Source organism: Sturnus vulgaris, chromosome 24, assembly GCF_052056855.1.
Source record: "Sturnus vulgaris isolate bStuVul1 chromosome 24, bStuVul1.hap1, whole genome shotgun sequence".
Lineage (NCBI taxonomy): Eukaryota > Metazoa > Chordata > Aves > Passeriformes > Sturnidae > Sturnus > Sturnus vulgaris.
Genome location: NC_142266.1, coordinates 7,542,933 through 7,564,824, shown reverse-complemented (window position 1 = coordinate 7,564,824; position 21,892 = coordinate 7,542,933). Strand labels below are relative to the sequence as shown.

General features: G+C 47.6%; 1 protein-coding gene across 13 annotated transcripts; it reads right to left on the bottom strand.

Annotated features, from left to right (window-relative positions):
- Nucleotides 1–4,021: 4,021 nt before the first annotated feature.
- Nucleotides 4,022–11,147, bottom strand: LOC148221324 (nucleolar pre-ribosomal-associated protein 1-like). Of its 13 annotated transcripts, XM_088178455.1 has the most exons (7): nucleotides 10,305–10,686; nucleotides 8,311–8,417; nucleotides 8,101–8,217; nucleotides 7,324–7,462; nucleotides 6,419–6,612; nucleotides 6,086–6,190; nucleotides 4,022–5,721 (listed from the first exon to the last, which is right to left on the bottom strand). In XM_088178455.1, the coding sequence occupies exons 2-5, from the start codon at nucleotides 8,314–8,316 to the stop codon at nucleotides 6,479–6,481; spliced, it is 396 nt and encodes a 131-aa protein (XP_088034581.1). In that variant the 5' UTR covers nucleotides 8,317–8,417; nucleotides 10,305–10,686; the 3' UTR covers nucleotides 4,022–5,721; nucleotides 6,086–6,190; nucleotides 6,419–6,478. The 13 variants fall into 13 exon arrangements, 10 of the variants coding, with proteins under 10 accessions (XP_088034581.1, XP_088034577.1, XP_088034580.1 ...); XM_088178451.1 differs by having other exon boundaries at nucleotides 4,022–5,227; nucleotides 5,603–5,721; nucleotides 8,101–10,686; XM_088178454.1 differs by having other exon boundaries at nucleotides 8,311–10,686.
- Nucleotides 11,148–21,892: the final 10,745 nt, after the last annotated feature.

Here is a 21,892-nt window from a genome sequence, read left to right as displayed (position 1 = left end):
ACGGGGATTCCGGGATGAGTTTCTCGGGGAATTCAGGGGGATTTTCCCGGGGAATTCCGGGGGATTTTCTCGGGGATTCCGGGGGGATTTTCCCGGGGATTCCCGGGGATTTTCTCTCGGATTTTTTTCCCCAATTTTTCAAGCATTTTTTCCCGCAATTTTCCTGGATTTTTCCCAAATTTTCCCCATTTCTCACTGATTTTTTTCCCCATTTCTCAATGATTTTTGCCCCAATTTATCAAAGATTTTTTCCCCATTTCTCACTGATGTTTTTCCCCATTTCCCCCCCATTTCTCACTGATTTTTATCCCCCATTTTTCAATGATTTTTCCCCATTTCTCTCTGATTTTTTCCCCATTTCACCATGATGTTTTCCCCATTTCTCACTGATTTTTCCGTTGATTTTTCATGGATTTTTCCCCCCATTTTTCGTGGATTTTTTCCCCATTTTTCCCCATTTCTCACTGATTTTTTCCCCCATTTATCACTCCTTTTTCCCCATTTTTCCCCATTTCTCACTGATTTTTTCCGCCATTTTTCATGGATGTTTCCCCCAATTTTCATGGATATTTCCTGATTTTCCCCCCCATTTCTCACTGATATTTGCCCCCATTTCTCTCGGAATTATTCCCCCCATTTTTCATGCATTTTCCCGCCCATTAATCACTGATTTTTTTCCCCATTTCTCACTGATTTTTATCCCCCACTTCTGACTGATTTTTCCCAATTTTTCGTTGATCTTTTTCCCCATTCCTCACCGATTTTTCCCCCATTTCTCTCTGATTTTTCCATCATTTTTCATGGGTTTTCCCCCCCATTTCTCACTAATTTTACCCCATTTCTCACTGATTTTATTAATGTTTGTATTTCTATTTCTAATTATGTTTATATTTATATTTATTATTATTGTTTTGCATGTTTATGATTATGTTTATGTTTATGTTTATGTTTATATCTATGCAGGTTAACGTTTGTGCATGTTTATATCTAAGTTTATATTTATGCATATTTATTTTTATGCCGGCGAACGCGGGCAGGCGTTTTATGTAGACCCCTATCCGCCGGGGTCCTAGAGAGGCCGCCATCTTGAGCGTGTCGGGACTCTCAAAATGGCGCCTCGGGCGGCACCCCGGCTGACCTGCCAAAAATGGCGGCAGAAAGGGCGGGAAAAAATCAGGACCCCGGTGTGTAGGCATAAGATGCCTGATTACATCGCCGACGCCGATCCGCTCGCCGACAATTTTCCCGGATGTGTCAGAGCGTGCCGACAACGGCCGCGCGGTCCGCGGTGCCGCGGGCGTGAGGGCGCGGCGGGCGCGGGCAGGCGTTTTACGTAGACGCCTATCCGCCGGGGTCCTAGAGAGGCCGCCATCTTGAGTGTGTCCGCACTCTCAAAATGGCGGCTCGGGCGGCACCCCGCCTGACCTTCCCAAAATGGCGGCAGAAAGGGCGGGAAAAAATCAGGACCCCGGTGTGTAGGCATAAGATGCCTGATTACATCGCCGACGCCGATCCGCTCGCCGACAATTTTCCCGGACGTGTCAGAGCGTGCCGACAACGGCCGCGCGGTCCGCGGTGCCGCGGGCGTGAGGGCGCCGGCGGGCGCGGGCAGGCGTTTTACGTAGACGCCTATCCGCCGGGGTCCTAGAGAGGCCGCCATCTTGAGTGTGTCCGCACTCTCAAAATGGCGCCTCGGGCGGCACCCCGGCTGACCTGCCAAAAATGGCGGCAGAAAGGGCGGGAAAAAATCAGGACCCCGGTGTGTAGGCATAAGATGCCTGATTACATCGCCGACGCCGATCCGCTCGCCGACAATTTTCCCGGACGTATCAGAGCGTGCCGACAACGGCCGCGCGGTCCGCGGTGCCGCGGGCGTGAGGGCGCGGCGGGCGCGGGCAGGCGTTTTACGTAGACGCCTATCCGCCGGGGTCCTAGAGAGGCCGCCATCTTGAGTGTGTCCGCACTCTCAAAATGGCGCCCCGGGCGGCACCCCGCCTGACCTTCCCAAAATGGCGGCAGAAAGGGCGGGAAAAAATCAGGACCCCGGTGTGTAGGCATAAGATGCCTGATTACATCGCCGACGCCGATCCGCTCGCCGACAATTTTCCCGGACGTTTCAGAGCGTGCCGACAACGGCCGCGCGGTCCGCGGTGCCGCGGGCGTGAGGGCGCCGGCGGGCGCGGGCAGGCGTTTTACGTAGACGCCTATCCGCCGGGGTCCTAGAGAGGCCGCCATCTTGAGCGCTGCCGCAGGGCTGGGTCCCGGCCCGCGGGCCCTTCCGCCATCCTGAGAGGGGCACGGTGCAGTACCCGCCTGTGTCCACACGGCGGCAGCACTGCCGCCCAACTCAGCCCGGCACTGCCGCCCTGTCAGGGACAGACAGAGAAGGGAGAGAGTTCCAAGCACCAGAGTCCCCACCCGTCATAAAATCCTCTCAATGAACGCCCCAAAAAAACCCCGACCCAAACTAAAAATGCCCTGCCTCTGACCAAATGAAAAAAAAACCCTTTTATATATAGAAATCATCTATTTTTTAATATTTAATTTATAGTCATAATCTAGACATATTTCATATATTCAATTTAATTGCTATTCTATTTATCATATATACAATATTATTTTATTATTCATTATATACATAGATTTATATTACTAATGTTATTTCTATTTTATCTATATCCATCTATATTTGTAGGTTCATAGTTTTTAATATTATTTATTTAAAAGCTCTGCCTCTAACCAAATAGAAACAAAAAACTCCATTATTTTAAATTCTATTTGAATATATTTTTCTATTTAGTTTTCATATTTATATCTGTAGATTTATATGTCTATATTGTGTATTCTATATTTATATACTATTTAATGTAGTTTTTACTAGTATATTAATATACTATATGCTATTTACATTCTATTATAACATACTATTTAATATAACATATTAAAATCGATAAATTATTTATATTACATACTACATACATGTATTTTATATTTATATTTATTTCTATAGATTTATACTTACATATATATATGCATATATAGTTATAATAATTTTATGTCAGTATCTATTTTTGCATATTTGTATATTTTTGCCAATATTATTTATATTATTTATTAAAAACCCTCCTCTAACCAAATAAAAAACAATAAAACATTCCTTTTAAAGTCTAAATATTTATATATTTCTATTTTCATAACAAAATATAATGTAATGTAATATATTTATATATTGGTTTCTTATATTTGCTTATATATTTTTATTCTTTATCTTTTATATTTACAGTATCTATAAAAAAACCCTACCTCTATCCAAACACAAACCAATAAAACATTCCTTTTAGACTATATTTAGCTGTTTTTTAAGGTTCTGTTTTTCATGCATTCTACACCCACCCCTCCCTCTCAATGTTCTGGCACCCACCATGACCCCCCCCATGCCCGACTCACCTGCTCCTCCAGCGCAGCCCGGCTCCCTCTCCCAGGGACCTTGGGGTGCCCCAAACCACGTCGGAGCCCCCCTCAGCCTTTTTTCCTCACCCCAAAGAAGGCACAGAACGACTCCAACTGCCCTGGACAGCAGCAGGGCACTTGACTGCAACCCCTCCCATGTGTCCATCCCACACAAAGTGACTCTGCTGACACCAGAAAAGGGAGGGCAACCCCCACAAGGGCTGAAGTTCCTCCCCAGCCCTGCAGACACAGGGGACAAGGGGCAGAAAGGAGGAGGGGCAGCAGAGAGGACACGGGAAGAAAATCAACATCAAGGTGCACGATGAAATGGAACCCCCACCAAAAAAAAAGAAGAAGAAAAATGAAAACGAAAAATAACCAAAAAACGAAAAGAAACCCCTGGCATGCTGGATGGGCAGCACAAGAGGGAGGGATTAAAAATGAACAGGGACAGTGTCCTGGTTTTGGGCAAATTTGGGGGAAAACCTCCAGAAGGAGCCCCCAGACAGCAAACCCCACGACTCCTCCCCCCCACCCCACCGGGTTCGGGAAGAATTTCCTCGGAGAAGAGTGGGAGAAAAAAACCTCTTTATTTAACAAGCAAGACACTCCCCAGCACAGGGAAAAAAGACAACACCAGCTGACAAAAAACTCTTTCACCGTTCTGAAGGGATGACGAGTTCAGTCTCTCTGGCGAGTGGTCGCCCAGTTATCAGTCTCTGGCGCTTGGGAATGGCTGCTGCAGGTGACAGAGTGTAGACTCCCGGTGTTTCTTGGGGTTTCCCAGGTCCCCGTCCGGAACAGGTTCAGATGGTATCCAGGAGAGGGAGGGGACGGGGTGGAAGAGAAAACAGTCCAGGGAAAAAGTTGGACTGCCTAGCTGAACTAACTAATAAGAAAAAAGCAAGGGCAAAGCGAAGGAAAGAAAAAGAGGCAGAAGCGAGCAAGCAGGCAAGCAAGCAGGCAAGCAAGCAAGCAAGCAAGCAGGCAAGCAAGCAGGCAAGCAAACCGAGCTAAAACCTCTCCTAAAACCTCTCCTAAACATAGACCATGGGGGAGGTGAGCCGGCTGATAACAAGACAAAACAAAGCTTCACTCTCAGAGTCAGTCCTGGAAGCACAGGACATAATACCAAACATAATCAGGACACATGATTGGAGATAGAAACACCATAACATCACCCTAGGACAGACAGTGACCGGGACACAAGGATCCCACGGGAAACAACGGCACAGGGAGCACCACAGAGGCACAGAGAAGGACGGAGAAAAGACAGAGAGTGCCAAACACACAGCAAGGACTGAGGGGTACCATGACAAAGAGGGAACCCAGGAGCCAGAGAGGAAGCGAGCACAGCCCGTGCGGGGCGGGCAAAGACGGGCAAGGAGCAGCACAGGCACGGAGACAGAGAGGCACGGCCAGCAGGACAGAGGCTCACCAGGAGAGGGGCACAGGAAGGGAGGAGCACCGGGCAGCGCTCCTTTAGGACAAGAATATTCACACACACAAGCAATTCTCTCATTTGCACCTCATTTTTATTTCACACCCCCCCCCCCCCCCCCCCCAATAAAAAATTCAGCTCATAGCACAGGCAGCTCTGGCTTTTCCCTGCACAGTATTTCTACTAAGGACCTGGGCACAGCACGCGGTCGCGAGTCACCTGAATCAATCCTGATTTACATTTCAAAGCTTCTCCTTCTGGCACTGCACCTTCTCAGACCCGGGCTGCCATGTTCCACTCCCCTCATGGCCACATTCAAGAACAACTGTTGCCATTCTGCAGAGAATTCCCAATATGACTCACATATTATCAGTGGGCAGAAAACTCTTTGGGCTTCAGTTCCACCTCTCACCTGTTCCACGTGGAGGGAGGACAGGCATTTGTCACACATCACAGCAGCAGTGATGGATCAAGGCTTTTTTTTTTTTTTTTTTTTTTTTGATTGAATAAAAGGGTAAGAAAAAACAAACCAGGTCTCATACAAATGTCTTGAAACACCATTAAAGCTTTTTAAACCCAAGGAGACCATCGTGATTCCCGACTTCAGTCTTCTATCCATACTGGTTTTGGCATCATGAAATCAATCAGAGTCTTTTAAGAAATACTAAATCATCATGACTAAACCCCGGGCGCCTGGTCATTTGCACTTACAGCCCCTTGTAGGAAGCTCTCCAGCCTTTTTTTCCCATCCTACGTTGGACAGAGGATGGCTGTGAACCGCACGCCTCCGCACAAACAGTCCTGCCGGTTCCTCAAAAAGTTTAAAATGCCTGTGATAAAAATGATAGAAAGTAATACTGCCTCTCAGACTGTGCAAGAAATGGGAAGTTGGACTTTCAATGTCCCACTGAGAGATGCCGAATAAAAGCTTCCCCATGAGCTCGCACAGAGTAGTAACTTTTCTTGGACGAAACTAAACTAAGATTTTTTTTTTGACCAAACAAGATAGGTCTGTATGAGAACAGCTCAGGAGGCTTTCAGGGCTCGCAGTGATGCTGGCAGAGCACAGAACGTTAAAGATGAAGTCTTAACTCCCTGAATTAATGCCCTGTGGTAGCCAAATCTTTTTGCAAAGACACATAAGACTTGCTTCTCCTTGTTTCCGAGTTCCCAAGCCGTCCTGTAATTCCTCACCTGCACTAGTGCAGACCAATCTGCCGTGGGCAAGGAACAGATCCGGCTCCTGAGCTCCAAGCCACGTGTCCCCGATGGAAACCCAAGTCAGGAATACAAAAACACCTGTGGAAGAAAGACGAGAGAAAAATCAGAAGACACAGATATTCTTCTATTCCCACACAGAAATACTGAGCCAAGCTGTTTACCTCTGGGACTCTGTTTTCAAACAGCTCCCCAGCTCTGTTCCTACATGGAAAACGTGGAGTGGCGTTGCCCATGCAAAGCCAATGAGCCTCCTCACAAGAAGGAACAAACCAGTTTCCTGCTAAATCAGACACCTGGAAATCTCACCTGTCACATGCTGTCATGGACCAGCAAGAGGGATCAGCATCCAGGCCCACGTGGACTTGTTCATTCCTGGCTTCTAATGCAGCAGGGACAACAGCACTGAAGGGAAATGATCACGTCTTCATTTAAAGAGAACCCAACTTCTTCATCAAAGCCATCACTGTCCTCGATCAGGACATCCACCATATCCAGGACATCTAATAAGTGAAGAAAAACATCAAAGCAAGAATCCAGACTAACAGGAAAAACAACAGACGTAGAATGCAACACTCCAGGAATACAAGGCATCTTTTTCATTCTTTTTAATTAAAAAAAAAAAATAAAAAATAAAAAAAAGTATGAAAGCCACATTTGTCACACAATACAACGTTAAGTGCAACCCCTAAATTACAGCTGAACCTTCACTCTGCCTTTCAATGCTGCTGTCCAGCACGGAGCAGCTGCGGCTGCTCCTGGATCCCTGGATGTGTCCAAAGCCAGGCTGGACACTGGGGCTTGGAGCAGCCCGGGCTACTGAAAGGTGTCCCTGTTCATTGCAGGGCTGGAACTGGATGAGATTTAAGGAGCCTTGCCAGCCAAACCACTCTGGGATTCCATGACTCTGTCAACAGTCCCAGGCAGAAGGGCTAGATTTCCATTTGAGTTCAAAAACGCTGCTGCAAGAGCATGAAGAGAGATTTCAAATACCGTTCAAGTGGCACAGCCACGGCAGAAATTACTTTCAGAGGTAAAGCGGCAACTTGGCAATTCCACTTCGACTTCTGATACCAAGAACACGTGGAGAGCTGAATCCTGGAGGGCCCTTACTTAACAGGATTGCCAGAGTTATCCATCCCCAGTTTGCTGATTAGGGCTAGAAAGTGTATCCCCAAGTCATGGAGTTGGGATGTTGACAGGTTACCACATACCATCAATGTGAGAGACGGGGATGCTGATGTTATCAGAGTCCTGTTTAAACAGAGCCACCTGGAGCGTGCTGGCTGCCTGAACCAGGTCTGCTGCCTTGTCAGTGTAGGGACAGGGGTTGGTCACCAGCTTCAGCAGGATCTGTCAGCAAAGGTGGGGAGAAAGGTAAGTGCACCTGCTGGCTGGCAAGTGCAGGGGAACCACACGGTACTGAGAACGACCACGTGCTGAAAGCTGGGCAGCTTTTATGAGGACAACTTCCATAGCACTTCTGCAGGATTCTGTCTACAGTTCCTGCTCTACAGGCCACACTGATGGAAAAACAAAAACCCACCACAACTTGGCACCTAGACTGCGACCACACACCGAGTACCTGGGCAGACCACAGTGGAGGCAGAGCACTGGGCATTCAACATCCTGAAGAGTAAACAGCAAGTGTCACCTTTCCTTGTCAAGGACCACCATCTACTGAGCTCTGATAATGTTGGCACCTAAAGAGGAGATCAAAGCTACCCACACCTACACCACTCTACCCTTACACCGACAATGCTGTAATAACAGCTGATCTTTTTGGATTTCATTTTCCTACAAATCATTTGGCTGCCCTCCCACTGAACACAAGAAGGATGCCACCTCCGTATAAAGAATCCCAAACAAGGCTTTTCTCAGAATTCATTCGCTGGTCTTTGACAGGTTTCTCAACAATAGCAACAAGACCTCCAGTTTCCACTAACACTATTCTTTGCATTTTTTTATCCAGCTGATTTGAACACCGTTACCTTTTCCAAAAACTGAATCACTGCTTCCTTCTGGTCTTCTTTTGTATTATCCAAGTGCTCCAGCCAAATTGAAAGCTCCTTCCACGTGTACTCAAACGCTCCACTGTCACGTAAAACCTGTCCAGGAAACAAAGGAGAAGGTGTGTAAATAAACCTCAAAACACCTAAAATACAAAACCCCGAGGGATGCAGATCTTTTTCTATAGTTACCTTCATGCTTCCTTCTTTTAGGAACGAAAAGAAGAGCAGGTTGATGAGGAGTCGTATCTGCCGCTCTCCTCACCCTCAGTTCAAGAGGCTCACTAGGGGGACTTCAGCTGCATAGTGGACAATAAAAATCCTACTTCTGTAATTTCTGGAAAGCAGGTTATACTGCTTTCAGAGGGCCGTACAGCTTTCTATCATCACAGGCAGTTAAAAAAAAAAAAAAAAGCACCTTCAAAATAGCCTGTAGGGGAGTTTTAGAAAACTACCGATGAAACAGAGGAAAATCATTGCTAAATTAAACCTGAATCAGGCTACTTGTACTTAAAGCAATCAGGCAGAGGGATGAACAGTCACATAAATGAGCAGTGGGCTGTGACCACAGCAAGGTCCAGAGAGAAGTGCAAGTTGCTGGGGGTGGTGAGGAAGACCAACAAGTCCCACACCCTAGAGACAGGCTTTGACGTGCCTAGAAACTTCCCCCCGCTTTCCTGCTCTCCAAATTCAGGCCCTGACTGCGAGCACCCAAACTCGGTGACCCCGAGCTCCAGCTCTACAAGCAAGAAAGGAGGAGGGAGAAGAGGAAGGAATCCGAGTGACACCATGGTTCAGCTCCCTCCCCCTAAGGCCCAGCAAGAGAGGAAACCTTGCCCAGCTTCCCGACCCTGGCACCTACGTTGGACGACTGCAATTACACAGGATGAATCTGTGCCTTTGCTCCTCTCCACACATCAAATACAAGGAAGCCATCACAACTCATTTGTTCTACAGTTACTCCGTGTACAACACCAGCAGCTCTAAAAATAACTGCTGCTCACATCAGTCTGACAGGGGAATTCATTTAAAGCAAGAAAACATGAAGGAAAAAGGATTCATTATAATATAAGCGACTATTTTTGGCAGGGTCTGGAAACAGAAATGCACCTGCAGCTCTCACAAAACCGGGCAGGAACAGAATGTGAAATCCAAAAACGAGCCTTCAGTTACATGGCACTGTGCAGAAAAGTAAGTCCTTACCATCTATTCTTAGCAGCCTTTCTGCTGACGGAACTGCCCCAACTTCCCTGTTCCTGCTTTCCCTTCAGAGAAAATGCAAAGGACTGAAGTGGAAAGTGGACACAGGAACAAGTCAAGCAGTCCATGTTCCCACCTGGCAAAAGAATCCAAAACCATCAGAAAAACGGCACATTTTGAGCAGCTTTCGGTTGAGACATTCATTGCTGGGAGACCAAGTGAACCTGCCTTTAATCCCTTGCAAGGATCAAGGGCAACTAAACCCGAATTCAGTCACTGTAACTGGATTTTTTTCTTGGCAGGACAGTCTGCTTGCATTTATTCCTTATTCCTAGGGGTAAATCTCTACCCCTCCTTAGGTAACTAAAGGATGTCCTCTTTGAATAAGGTGCTAAAAACAGCAGCCTCTGGTGTCTGGTGGACTTCGAGCTGACCAGCTTTTTCTCAAAAGTCAAATAACTAATTTAAATATGCGGAGGGGGATGCTAATTTTCAAGACAAAAAGTCCTCCTTGCATCAAAGCTGGGATCAGACAATAACAGAGAGGACTACTCTGCAGGGCCAGAGGAAACCGGAGAAGACTTATGAAAGGCTAGAGTGCTGAAGTACAGATTAAAGAAACGCTGATAAAAAGTAAAAATCCAAAGCAATATCTTCTTGATCAATGTCAAGACCTTTGCAGGCACCAACTGCACTGATTTATTACAGTATCAGAATTCATTCAGCCTCGGGGGGGTGCGTAAACACGACAGACATTTTCTTTGCTCTTTCATCAACTGCTGCAGTGAAGTCCGTTCACAGCATTGATTTCTGTCAAATATTTCGTTACTAGCCGGTTATCTGACAGCAAATTTCAACAAGAGTCACAGGAAAGGAGACTGGTGACCACACAATCCTGCAGCAAAGGCAACTGCTTCAAGAAAAAATCGTACAATCCTGAAATTTCAGGCCAGTGAATATCCTGATATTTCAATTCCAAAGCTTACCTTAATGGTCTCGAGCTCCGGGGCTTGGAGGGGGGGTCGGTTCGGAAGGGCCGCCTCCGGAGGAGGGGATCCCGGGGGGAGTCAGGGGCCCGGGGAGGGGGGCGAGGCGGAGGGAGAGGAAAAAGAGGAAGATGAGGAGGAGGAAGAAGGGGGAGAGGGTTTGAGAGGAGGGGAAGCCCAAATCCGTGCTGTGTGCGGAGCTCCGACAGCACGCTGCAGCCCGCAGCTCAGTGTGAGCACGGGGCAGAGGAGGCGATTTCTGGGCATTCAATCACCCTGAGGCGGGCCCGGCACCGCCCCTGCAGCACCGTCCCCAGCACAGCTCGGTACCGCTCCGGGATCACCCGGCCCCGGCCCCGGTGCCGCCTGGGACCACTGGGGACCGCCCCTAAAGCACCGCCCCGGCCCCGCCCGGTCCCGTCCCCGGGACCTCCGTGCCCCGCCTCGCCAAGCCCCGGCTCCGCCCCGAGCCTGCCCGGGCTGCGCCGGGACCATCGCTGGCGGCCCCGGCCCTCTCCCCCGGGCCGAAGCGGGCTGAAGGAGATGTCCGCACGATTGGAAACGCCGCCGAAAATCGCACCCGTGGGATCGGTGTCGGCGTCGTGCGCAGGCATCCCACTAGAGCGAGCGGGCTCCTTGCTGTGCCACCCTCCTTTTGCAGCCAGAGTTAGAAGGACGGGGAGCGACACCCGAGCCGCCATCTTGGGAGAGGCAGGCGCGCAGTACCGCGCTCTGCCCACAGGGTGGCGCTTGGGAGACAGGCAAGGGATGGAATCAAGGAGTGTCCCAATCCTTGAGGAAATCCCCCTGAATGAACGCCCCAAAAAACCCCGACCAGAACTGAGAAACCTCCTGCCTCTGTATGAGTGCAAAGGGTGTGCAAGGAGTGTGCAAATAGTGTGCATTAGCAATCGATCGGCAGGCATTGGCAATCGACCGCCGATCTAATCGATCGGCAGGCATTGGCAATCGATCGCCGATCTAATCGATCGGCAGGCACGATCAATCGATCTCCGATCTAATCGATCGGCAGGCATTAGCAATCGATCGCCGATCTAATCGATCGGCAGGCATTGGCAATCGATCGCCGATCTAATCGATCGGCAGGCATTGGCAATCGATCGCCGATCTAATCGATCGGCAGGCATTAGCAATCGATCTCCGATCTAATCGATCGGCAGGCATTGGCAATCGATCGCCGATCTAATCGATCGGCAGGCACGATCAATCGATCTCCGATCTAATCGATCGGCAGGCATTAGCAATCGATCGCCGATCGAATCGATCGGCAGGCGCGATCAATCGATCGCCGATCTAATCGATCGGCAGGCGCGATCAATCGATCGCCGATCTAATCGATCGGCAGGCATTAGCAATCGAACGCCGATATAATCGATCGGCAGGCATTAGCAATCGAACGCCGATATAATCGATCGGTAGTCGTGATCAATCGATCGCCAATCTAATCCATAGGCACGCATTAGCTATCGATCGCCGATCTGATTTTTCCCGCCATTTTTCATGGATTTTTTCCCCCATTTCTTACTGATTTTTCCCCAATTTTTCATGCATTTTTTCCCGCAATTTTCGTGGATTTTTTCCCATATTTTCCCCATTTCTCACTGATTTTTTTCCCCCATTTCTCAATGATTTGTTTCCCCAATTTATCAAAGATTTTTTTTCCCCATTTCACCATGATGTTTCCCCCATTTCTCACTGATTTTTTCCCCCATTTCTCACTGATTTTTTCCCCCCATTTTTCCATGGATATTTCCCGATTTTCCCCCCCATTGCTCACTGATTTTTGCCCCCATTTCTCTCTGAATTTTCCCCCCATTTTCCATTCATTTTTACCCCCATTAATCACTGATTTTTTTCCCCATTTATCACTGATATTTGCCCCCATTTCTCTCTGAATTTTTCCTTCCATTTTTCATGCATTTTTCCGCCCATTAATCACTGATTTTCTCCCCATTTATCACTGATTATTGCCCCCATTTTTCACTTATTTTTTCCCCACAGCATCGGCCACCACAGCACGAGCGACAACAGCTCGCTCTGTTCCCGCCATTGCCCATGGATTGTTTCCCTGTTTTCCATGGATTTTTTCCCCATTTCTCACTGATTTCCCCCCCCCCCCCCCATTTCTCACTGAATATTCCCCCATTTTTCATCGACTTTTCCCCCATTTACCACTGATTTTTTCCCCCATTTCTCGCTGATTTTGTCCCAAATTTTCCCCCATTTCTCATTGATTTTTTTCCCTGTTTCTCACTGATTTTTCCCCCATTTCTTAATGACTTTTCCCGCCATTCGTCACGGATTTTTTCCCCCATTTCTCACTGATTTTTTTCCCCATTTCTCAATTATTTTTTCCCCCACTTTTCCCCGTTTCTCACTGATTTATTCCCCCATTTTTCATGGATTTTTTTTCCCCCATTTCTCACTGATTTTTTTCCCCATTTTTCAAAGATTCCCCCCCCGTTTTTCACTGATTTTTCTCCATTTCTCACTGATTTTCCCACCATTTTTCATGTGGTTTTTTTCCATTTCTCACTGATGTTTTACCCCATTCTTATTACCATTCTCATAGCTCTATTTTATATTTATACATATTCTTATATTTGCATTATTTCTGTTATACACTAGATTTTTCATAGATATTTGCTACTTATATTTCATTATATTTTACATGTATACCAATCTATTTCTATTCTTTATATTTTATTTTTATATTAGCTATAAAAACCGTGCCTCTACCCAAATAAAAAGCATTTAAACATTCCTTTTAGACTATATTTAGCTATTTTTTATGGTTCTGTTTTTCATGCATTCTACACCCACCCCTCCCTGTCAATGTTCTGGCACCCAGCATGACCCCCCCCCCCCCCCCCCCCCATGCCCGACTCACCTGCTCCTCCAGCGCAGCCCGGCTCCCTTTCCCAGGGACCTTGGGGTGCCCCAAACCACGTCGGAGCCCCCAGTCTCCACACCCTCCCCCTCCGTAGGGAACGGGAATGGGATGGGGAGCACACAGGACAAGAAAGGAACACAAAAGACACACTGGACAGAGAGAAGAAAAGGGCTGGAAGCTGGATATGAGGATGAAAGTGCAGCAGCAACAAACCTCAGGACTCTTGACTAGAGAGTGTGGCTGCTGAACGTCTCAAAAAAAACCCCCAGCTCCAACACAACATGCTGTGCTCACGGCTCGGCCTGGGACTCATCAGTGAACATCTCTCTCTTGCCAGGGCCATAAAGCCCCCGAGAAAACACGAGGTGAGGTTGATGTGCTCCGGCTTTGCTCCTGCTCAGCCCTAACCCCCAGCCCCTGCTGCCAGTGAGCATCCTGATCTCTGAACCTCTTCTCAGCTTGTTTGTACGCTTCCAAATTCCTTCCTCTTTCTTCAAGCTTCATCTGTTTCCTGGCATTGGGAGAATGACAAGTGTTTAGCACAGCGCAATGAATACAACAGTCTCATTTTCAGAAGACACAACTGAACGAGAACCGACAGCAGCACTGCTTCGAGACAATCTGGGCACACGTTTCCCTTCCAGCAATCTGAGTATTCTTTTGTGTCACGCCTGAAATTCTGAAAATGGTTTTTTGAGAAAAATTATCCATAACTAGAAAACAATCCAACCAAATAAATAGAACCCCTAGGATATAATAACAGCCCATATACTACAACACTCCAATTCTAATATTAATAAGAAAACAGAAATTAGCTACACAGCATTACCTCAAACAAACACTACATACTGGCAAGAATCAAAGCCACCACAAAATAATTCAAAAACTACCCTATGCCTTATGCTACAGGCTAGAACGCCATCGGCAAACCTTATCAAGGTATCCTTTAAAAACAACGCCCCACCAAAAACAAAAACAACACAAAACGCCATTCAAGAACTCCCTTATCAACACCTGAATGAAAAAACATGGCATTAGATAAATAGACCATAGCCCTTATCATACACCATCTACAAACAAAATAAAGCTATACCATACATCCTCGAAAACCACCTTCAAAGCACGACATTAGAAAAAAAAACTTTCCAGAATTAAAAGCTGTATCTAACAAAAGCCGTCTGATAAAATTAACAACCAAGCCCCCACCATCAGAGCTGCCCCTACTAAACTCCCCATCGTACATATGAAAAATCAGTTTTAAAAACCTACTTCAATTCATTCTGCCTCAAATACAAAACCATCCAGAAAGTTACCTTCACTCAAAAACAAAAGCGCACGTAGTAAATAACATTAAAAAATAAATCAGCACACTACACACCACAAGCATAAAATATTGAATTAAAACCAAAAATACCCCTATTCATTAAAGAGCCCAGCCGCAAGCTATATTTAACTATAACTTCGTGCAAACGTACACATATCATTAAAATAGATTTCTTTCAGAATACAACTGATGATCTAAAATAGTAAAATGTCCGAGAACGATATTATAATAGGATATCCTCGATCATCCTCCCGCAAATTCTCTCCACTGTATTGTCCGACACACACCAGAAAAAAAATCCACTTTTTACTTTTTTCAGCTAACTTCTCATTTATTAGCTGAGAGGAATGTTGAATTTGTCTTTACAAATGAGCTGTGGATCAGCCTGTAGATAAGGCTAGCACTGAGAGATAAAAGAAACAATGGGATGGATTCCACTGATTGATGAATGGAAAGAGATATTTGCCTTTACAAACAAACTGCGGGGCTGCTGATAAATGAAATTGGATATCGAAAGATGAAAGAAGCAACGGGGGGAAACTATGAATTCTATAAGAATTAAAAATTAAAAGGGAGGGTTATACATTAGAGGGGAATTTCAGGTATCAGGCGTTCCGGGAAGTCTGTGCCTCTCAAGTACCTCAGCCAATGGGAAAAGAGAGAGGGAAATGCGGCCGGGAAAATAGGATAAAAAGGAGGCTGCGTCCTCCAAAAATTTGAGAGATCCCAGGGGAATGTCCCATGGCCTCTCCCTTTATTCGAATAAAGCAAAAAGGACTCCTCTGTTTCCTTTTTGGACATAAACCGCTGGTGTTTGTGGATTAATTTTCCTGACATTTAGCAACATATTGTTAAAAAAAAAAAAAAAAAAAAAAAAAAAAAAAGTGATCCAGAAGAGGGCAACATTGACAGCCGTTCCAAGACAGGATGAACAAATGCTTTCACATTGACAGAGGATGCTGCGATGTTCTGAGAACAGAAGATAGAATAAAATAAAGGAAGGTGATGTTACAAGACAGAAAAGGGTAAAATAAAAGGAGTACCTGAGACTGGGGGGCGGGGGGGAAGAAAATGGGGAAATATTAATTGCTACACACTAGGTACAAATGCTTTTTACAAGTAATTTATGAGAAGCAAGCTAAAAGCGTCTTACTGCTGCTAGTGATATCATGCTCCAAGCTCTGCTAATAATTCCTATTTCTAGCAGTAGTTAAATTGAACTCACTACATTCCAACTATTTTTCTGCTTGTTTAGATGGCAGATCCGTTTGGAACACACCTTCGTATAGCAAATTCTATGCCCAGGTAGGGACCTCTCAGTTCTTCCATAAAACATTTTCTTCTGCATTATGGCAAGCCTTTGTTTTAGCTTGACAGCTTTCTTGAAACTTAAATTTACGCATGTGTCCAAAGACATTTGCAATTCCAGAAATTGGTAGGCACATCATATGGAAAGTAAATAACATTCTCGAGAGGGAGTTGCTTTGTTACTGAGGAGATGAAAAGCAAGGCTAGAGCTAGTAGAACTACCCAAGAAATTGGACTTAACGCAGCTTTTACAAGGCTCAAAGTAGCCATACCGAGATGTTTGAGCTAAAAGCCCCAGTTACCAGACTTACAGGCCTAATAGTTATCACCACACCACATTCCCTGGTTGCAGTATTTTTAACAGCAGTGCAGAACGCTACTGAAAATTATTTTTAGGTTGAATTGTTCTCTCCCCTCACTGCCTGTGTAGCTGTTAGAGGCTTCCAGGAGGCTGGGGAAGCAGACTGCTGGTTTCACTTCCAGACAGGTCACTTCCGTGGTCTGCTGGAGGGCACTTTGAAGCCCGTGTCCTTTTCTTGCTCTATTGTATCTGACAACTTTCCTCCCCCACGTCTGTTTTTTAGCGGGCAGCATTTTTGGAGGGCCAGTCAAAGACCTCAGGCTCCGAGAGAATTCGTCTGCTTTGCTCTGTTTATGTGTGCAACAGATGGGAGCAGCAACTAAGTCAAGTAGTAACTTCTGAGCTGCCCAGTTATCAGTAAACCAAAATATTCTTTTGTGACTCTCGCCAGACGAACATATCATCCTATCCGAGTCACACACTGCCCCTCTGGCATTTTCCAGTCAGACAAAGAATTCCTGGCCCCTTCCTTGCATGAACCTCAGCTCTCCACCTTGTTCCAGAAAGAGTTCTAGATCCAAGGCCCAGTGAGCCAGCTACCCTTTGCTGCCCTGAGCAGTATGGAAACAGCCAAGCCCCAGCCCTGCAGCCCTGCCTAACTCGCCTTTGCCTCCCAAACCTGAACCTTTTCCTTGGCTGTGGCATCCTCACTCATGCAATCCTGAAGACAAAAATCTGATTTGGCAGGTGAGGCCGTTTCTAACGCAAAAGCTTCACCAAGGTTTCTCTTCCAACTTCAGCCTTAAACAGTCCTGTCCTCCTCAGACAGCCCCCACCTCCAGCCTTTAGCTGTAAATACTTCCTGGTTTATAGCTAATGCTTGCCACCCCTCAAAATTAAGTCTTTTGATATGCATTTACATCCCTCCCTAACCATGTCCTCATCACCCTTCCCAAACTCAGCCTCATCTCCAGGCCTAGAACCTCTCCCTAGGTGAGGGACTGTCCTCGGGTAGGAGTGCTGACAGACCTGTGCATGAGCCCAGCTGCAGAGCCCGTGCTAATCCCAGCCCAGCTCTAGCCTTTAAACCCACTGGGGCTTTGGTACTGGAGGCCCAGTTACAGTAACCCCTGTGGCCGTTCCGCTTCCAGGCCATCTGTGAGTTGTGATCCCCCACCCTACACCACTTTGGTGAGAAATGCATTCCTTTCTTACAATAAAGTTTTCATTTTATGTCTAAATTCAAGCATTCCGAGAAAACGTGTAGCAATTATATCAAGACAGACATGACAGGCACCAACATTAGTCTTTCATTACACACTTTTCATGCCTTCTCTCCACAGATTTCTTTGAGGCAACTCTGACTCCTTTTCTCACAGGCAGCTCCACACAGCACCGACTCCTCCTCTCCTCTGTACGACTGGCTAAACCCCAGCCTGTCCCTTCCCCAGCCACCTGAGCCTGTCTGTCCCACACACAGCATCCTCTCACCTTGTCCATCCCTTGCACGGCCACGTGTCCCTTCCTCCTCGCAGCACAGCCAGCAGGCTCCAGCCCACACTGCAGCAGGCTCTGCACCTCCAGCTGGAGCTGTGCTTAGTGAAACTGGCAGCCAGCTGACCCACGCTTTTATAACAACCAGCCTCACTGGGCAGGCAAGGCTGTTTCCACTCCTTGCTAGTCAGTACAGCTGTAACTCGTTGGCAACTAGTGCCTTCTGCACTATCCTTACAAACTATTCTCCTACAGAAATGGACCGGAATTCCGCGGGGATTTTCCGGGGGATTCCGGGGGGATTTTCTGGGGGATTCCGGGGGGATTTTATCGGGGATTCTGGGCATATTTTCTCGCGGATTCCGGGGAGATTTTCTGGGGGATTCCGGGGGGATTTTTCCCGGGAAATCCGGGGGGATTTTCCCCGCGATTCCAGGGGGATTTTCCAGGGGATTCCGGGCATATTTTCTCGGGGATTCCTGGGGGATTTTCCAAGGGATTCCATGGGGATTTTCCAGGGGATTCCTGGGGGATTTTCCAAGGGATTCCATGGGGATTTTCACGGGGATTCCGGGGCGATTTTCTCAGGGAATTCCGGGGCGATTTTCTCAGGGAATTCCGGGGGATTTTCTCGGGAATTCCGGGGGGATTTTTTCGGGGGATTCCGGAGGGATTTTCCCGGGGTATCCGGGGTGATTTTACGAGGAATTCCGGGGGGATTTTCCCGAGTGTTCCGGGGGGATTTCCTCGGGGATTACGGGATGATTTTCTCGGGCAATTCCGGGGGATGTTCTCGGGTATTCCGGGGCCATTATCTCGGTGATTCCGGGGAGATTTTCTCGGGGATTCCGAGATTATTTTCCCGGGGAATTCATGGGGATTTTCCCGGGGATTCCGGGGGGATATTCGCGGGGATACCGGGGGATTCTCTCGGAGATTCCGGGGGGATTTTCATGGGGATTCCGGGGTATTTTCTCCTGGATTCCGGGGAATTTTCCGTGGATTCCTGGGGGATTTTGCCGAGTATTTCGGGAGAATTTTCTCGGGGATTCCGGGGTGATTTTCCCGGGAAATTCCGGGGGATTTTCTCGGGGATTCCCGGGGGATTTTCCCGAGTATTCCGGGGGATTTTTTCGGGGAGTCCGGAGGGATTTTCCCGGGGATTCCAGGGGGATTTTACGAGGAATTCCGGGGGGATTTTCCCGGGAATTCCGGGGGGATTTTCCAGGGGATTTCGTGGGGATTATGCCGGGGAGTCTGGGGCTATTTTCGCGGGGATTCCGGGAGGTTTTTCTCGGGGATTCCGGGGGGATTTTCCCGCGGAATTCCGGGGGGATTTTCTGGGGGATTCCGGGGGGATTTTATCGGCGATTCCTGGGGGATATTCCCGGGGATTCCGGGGGGATTTTATCGGGGATTCTGGGCATATTTTCTCGCGGATTCCGGGGAGATTTTATCGGGGATTCCGGGGGGATTTTTCCCGGGAAATCCGGGGGGATTTTCCCCGCGATTCCAGGGGGATTTTCCAGGGGATTCCGGGCATATTTTCTCGGGGATTCCTGGGGGATTTTCCAAGGGATTCCATGGGGATTATCCAGGGGATTCCGGGGGAATTTTCCAGGGGATTCGGGGCCGATTTTCGCGGGGATTCTGGGGGGATTTTCCCTGGGATTGCGGGGGGATTTTCCCTGGTAATTCCAGGGGATTTTCCCGGGGATCTCGGGGTGAGTATCCCGGGGATTCGGGGGGCATTTTCCGGGGATTCCGGGGGGATTTTGTCGGGGATTCCGGGGGGATTTTCCAGGGGATTCCGGGGGGATTTTCCAGGGGATTCCGGGGGGATTTTCCCGAGTATTACGGGCGAATTTTCTCGGGGATTCCGGGGAGATTTTCTTGGGGATTCCGGGGGGGCTTTCACGGGGATTTCTGGGGGATTTTCGCCTGGATTCCGGGGGGATTTTCCCGGGGATTCCGGGAGGAATTTCTCGGGGAGTCCGGGGGAATTTTCCAGGGGAATTCCGGGGGATTTTCTCGGGGATTCCGGGGGGATTTTCCATCGGACTCCGGGTTGATTTTCCCGGGGACTCCGGGGGATTTTCTCGGGGATTTCTGGAGGATTTTCCCGGGAATTCCGGGCGGATTTTCTCGTGGATTCCGGGAGGATTTCCCCGGGGAATTCCGAGGGATTTTCAGGGGAATCCGGGGGGATTTTCTCGGGGATTCCGGGGGGATTTTCTCGGGGATTCAGGGGGGATTTTCCAGGGGATTCCGGGGGGATTTTTCTCGGGGATTCCGGGGAGATTTTCTCGCGTATTCCCGGGGCATTTTCCTGGAGATTCCAGGGGGATTTTATCGGGGATTCCGGGGGATTATCCAGGGGATTCCTGGGGGATTATCCAGGGGATTCCGGGGGGTTTTTCCAGGGGATTCCGGGGGGATTTTCCCGAGTATTCCGGGGGGAATTTTTCGGGGGATTCCGGAGGGATTTTCCCGGGGTATCCGGGGTGATTTTACGAGGAATTCCGGGGGGATTTTCCCGAGTGTTCCGGGGGGATTTCCTCGGGGATTACGGGATGATTTTCTCGGGCAATTCCGGGGGATGTTCTCGGGTATTCCGGGGCCATTATCTCGGTGATTCCGGGGAGATTTTCTCGGGGATTCCGAGATTATTTTCCCGGGGAATTCATGGGGATTTTCCCGGGGATTCCGGGGGGATATTCGCGGGGATTCCGGGGGATTTTCATGGGGATTCCGGAGGGATTTTCCCAGGGAATTCGTGGAAGAATTTCTCGGGTTTTCCGGGGCGATTTTCCCGGGGAATCCGGGGGGATTTTCTCGGGGATTCCGGGGGGATTTTGCCGAGTATTCCGGGGGGATTTTCACGTGGATTCCGGGGGGATTTTCTCGGGGATTCCGGGGGGATTATCCAGGGGATTCCGGGGGGATATTGCAGAGTATTCCGGGGGGATTTTCCGGGGAATCTGGGGGGATTTTCTCGGGGATTCCGGGGGGATTTTCCCGGCGAATTCCGGGGGGATTTTCTCGGGGATTCCGGGGGAATCTTCCAGGGGATTCGGGGCGGATTTTCTCGGGGATTCCGGGGAGATTATCCCGGGGATTTCGGGGAGATTTTCTGGGGGATTCCTGGGGGATTTTCTCGGGGATAGCGGACGGATTATCACGGGGATTCCGGGATGAGTTTCTCGGGGAATTCAGGGGGATTTTCCCGGGGAATTCCGGGGGATTTTCTCGGGGATTCCGGGGGGATTTTCCCGGGGATTCCCGGGGATTTTCTCTCGGATTTTTTTCCCCAATTTTTCAAGCATTTTTTCCCGCAATTTTCGTGGATTTTTCCCAAATTTTCCCCATTTCTCACTGATTTTTTTCCCCATTTCTCAATGATTTTTGCCCCAATTTATCAAAGATTTTTTCCCCATTTCTCACTGATGTTTTTCCCCATTTCCCCCCCATTTCTCACTGATTTTTATCCCCCATTTTTCAATGATTTTTCCCCATTTCTCTCTGATTTTTTCCCCATTTCACCATGATGTTTTCCCCATTTCTCACTGATTTTTCCGTTGATTTTTCATGGATTTTTCCCCCCATTTTTCGTGGATTTTTTCCCCATTTTTCCCCATTTCTCACTGATTTTTTCCCCCATTTATCACTCCTTTTTCCCCATTTTTCCCCATTTCTCACTGATTTTTTCCGCCATTTTTCATGGATGTTTCCCCCAATTTTCATGGATATTTCCTGATTTTCCCCCCCATTTCTCACTGATATTTGCCCCCATTTCTCTCGGAATTATTCCCCCCATTTTTCATGCATTTTCCCGCCCATTAATCACTGATTTTTTTCCCCATTTCTCACTGATTTTTATCCCCCACTTCTGACTGATTTTTCCCAATTTTTCGTTGATCTTTTTCCCCATTCCTCACCGATTTTTCCCCCATTTCTCTCTGATTTTTCCATCATTTTTCATGGGTTTTCCCCCCCATTTCTCACTAATTTTACCCCATTTCTCACTGATTTTATTAATGTTTGTATTTCTATTTCTAATTATGTTTATATTTATATTTATTATTATTGTTTTGCATGTTTATGATTATGTTTATGTTTATGTTTATGTTTATATCTATGCAGGTTAACGTTTGTGCATGTTTATATCTAAGTTTATATTTATGCATATTTATTTTTATGCCGGCGAACGCGGGCAGGCGTTTTATGTAGACCCCTATCCGCCGGGG

Coding starts and splice junctions, on each gene's coding strand:
- LOC148221324 (XM_088178448.1), bottom strand. CDS start 8,316: ATGAAGGTAACTATAGAAAAAGATCTGCATCCCTCGGGGTTTTGTATT. Junction 7,463..8,100: donor TGATTCAGTTTTTGGAAAAG/GTAACGGTGTTC, acceptor CTTTGCTGACAG/ATCCTGCTGAAGCTGGTGAC. Junction 6,613..7,323: donor CCCCGTCTCTCACATTGATG/GTATGTGGTAAC, acceptor TTCACTTATTAG/ATGTCCTGGATATGGTGGAT.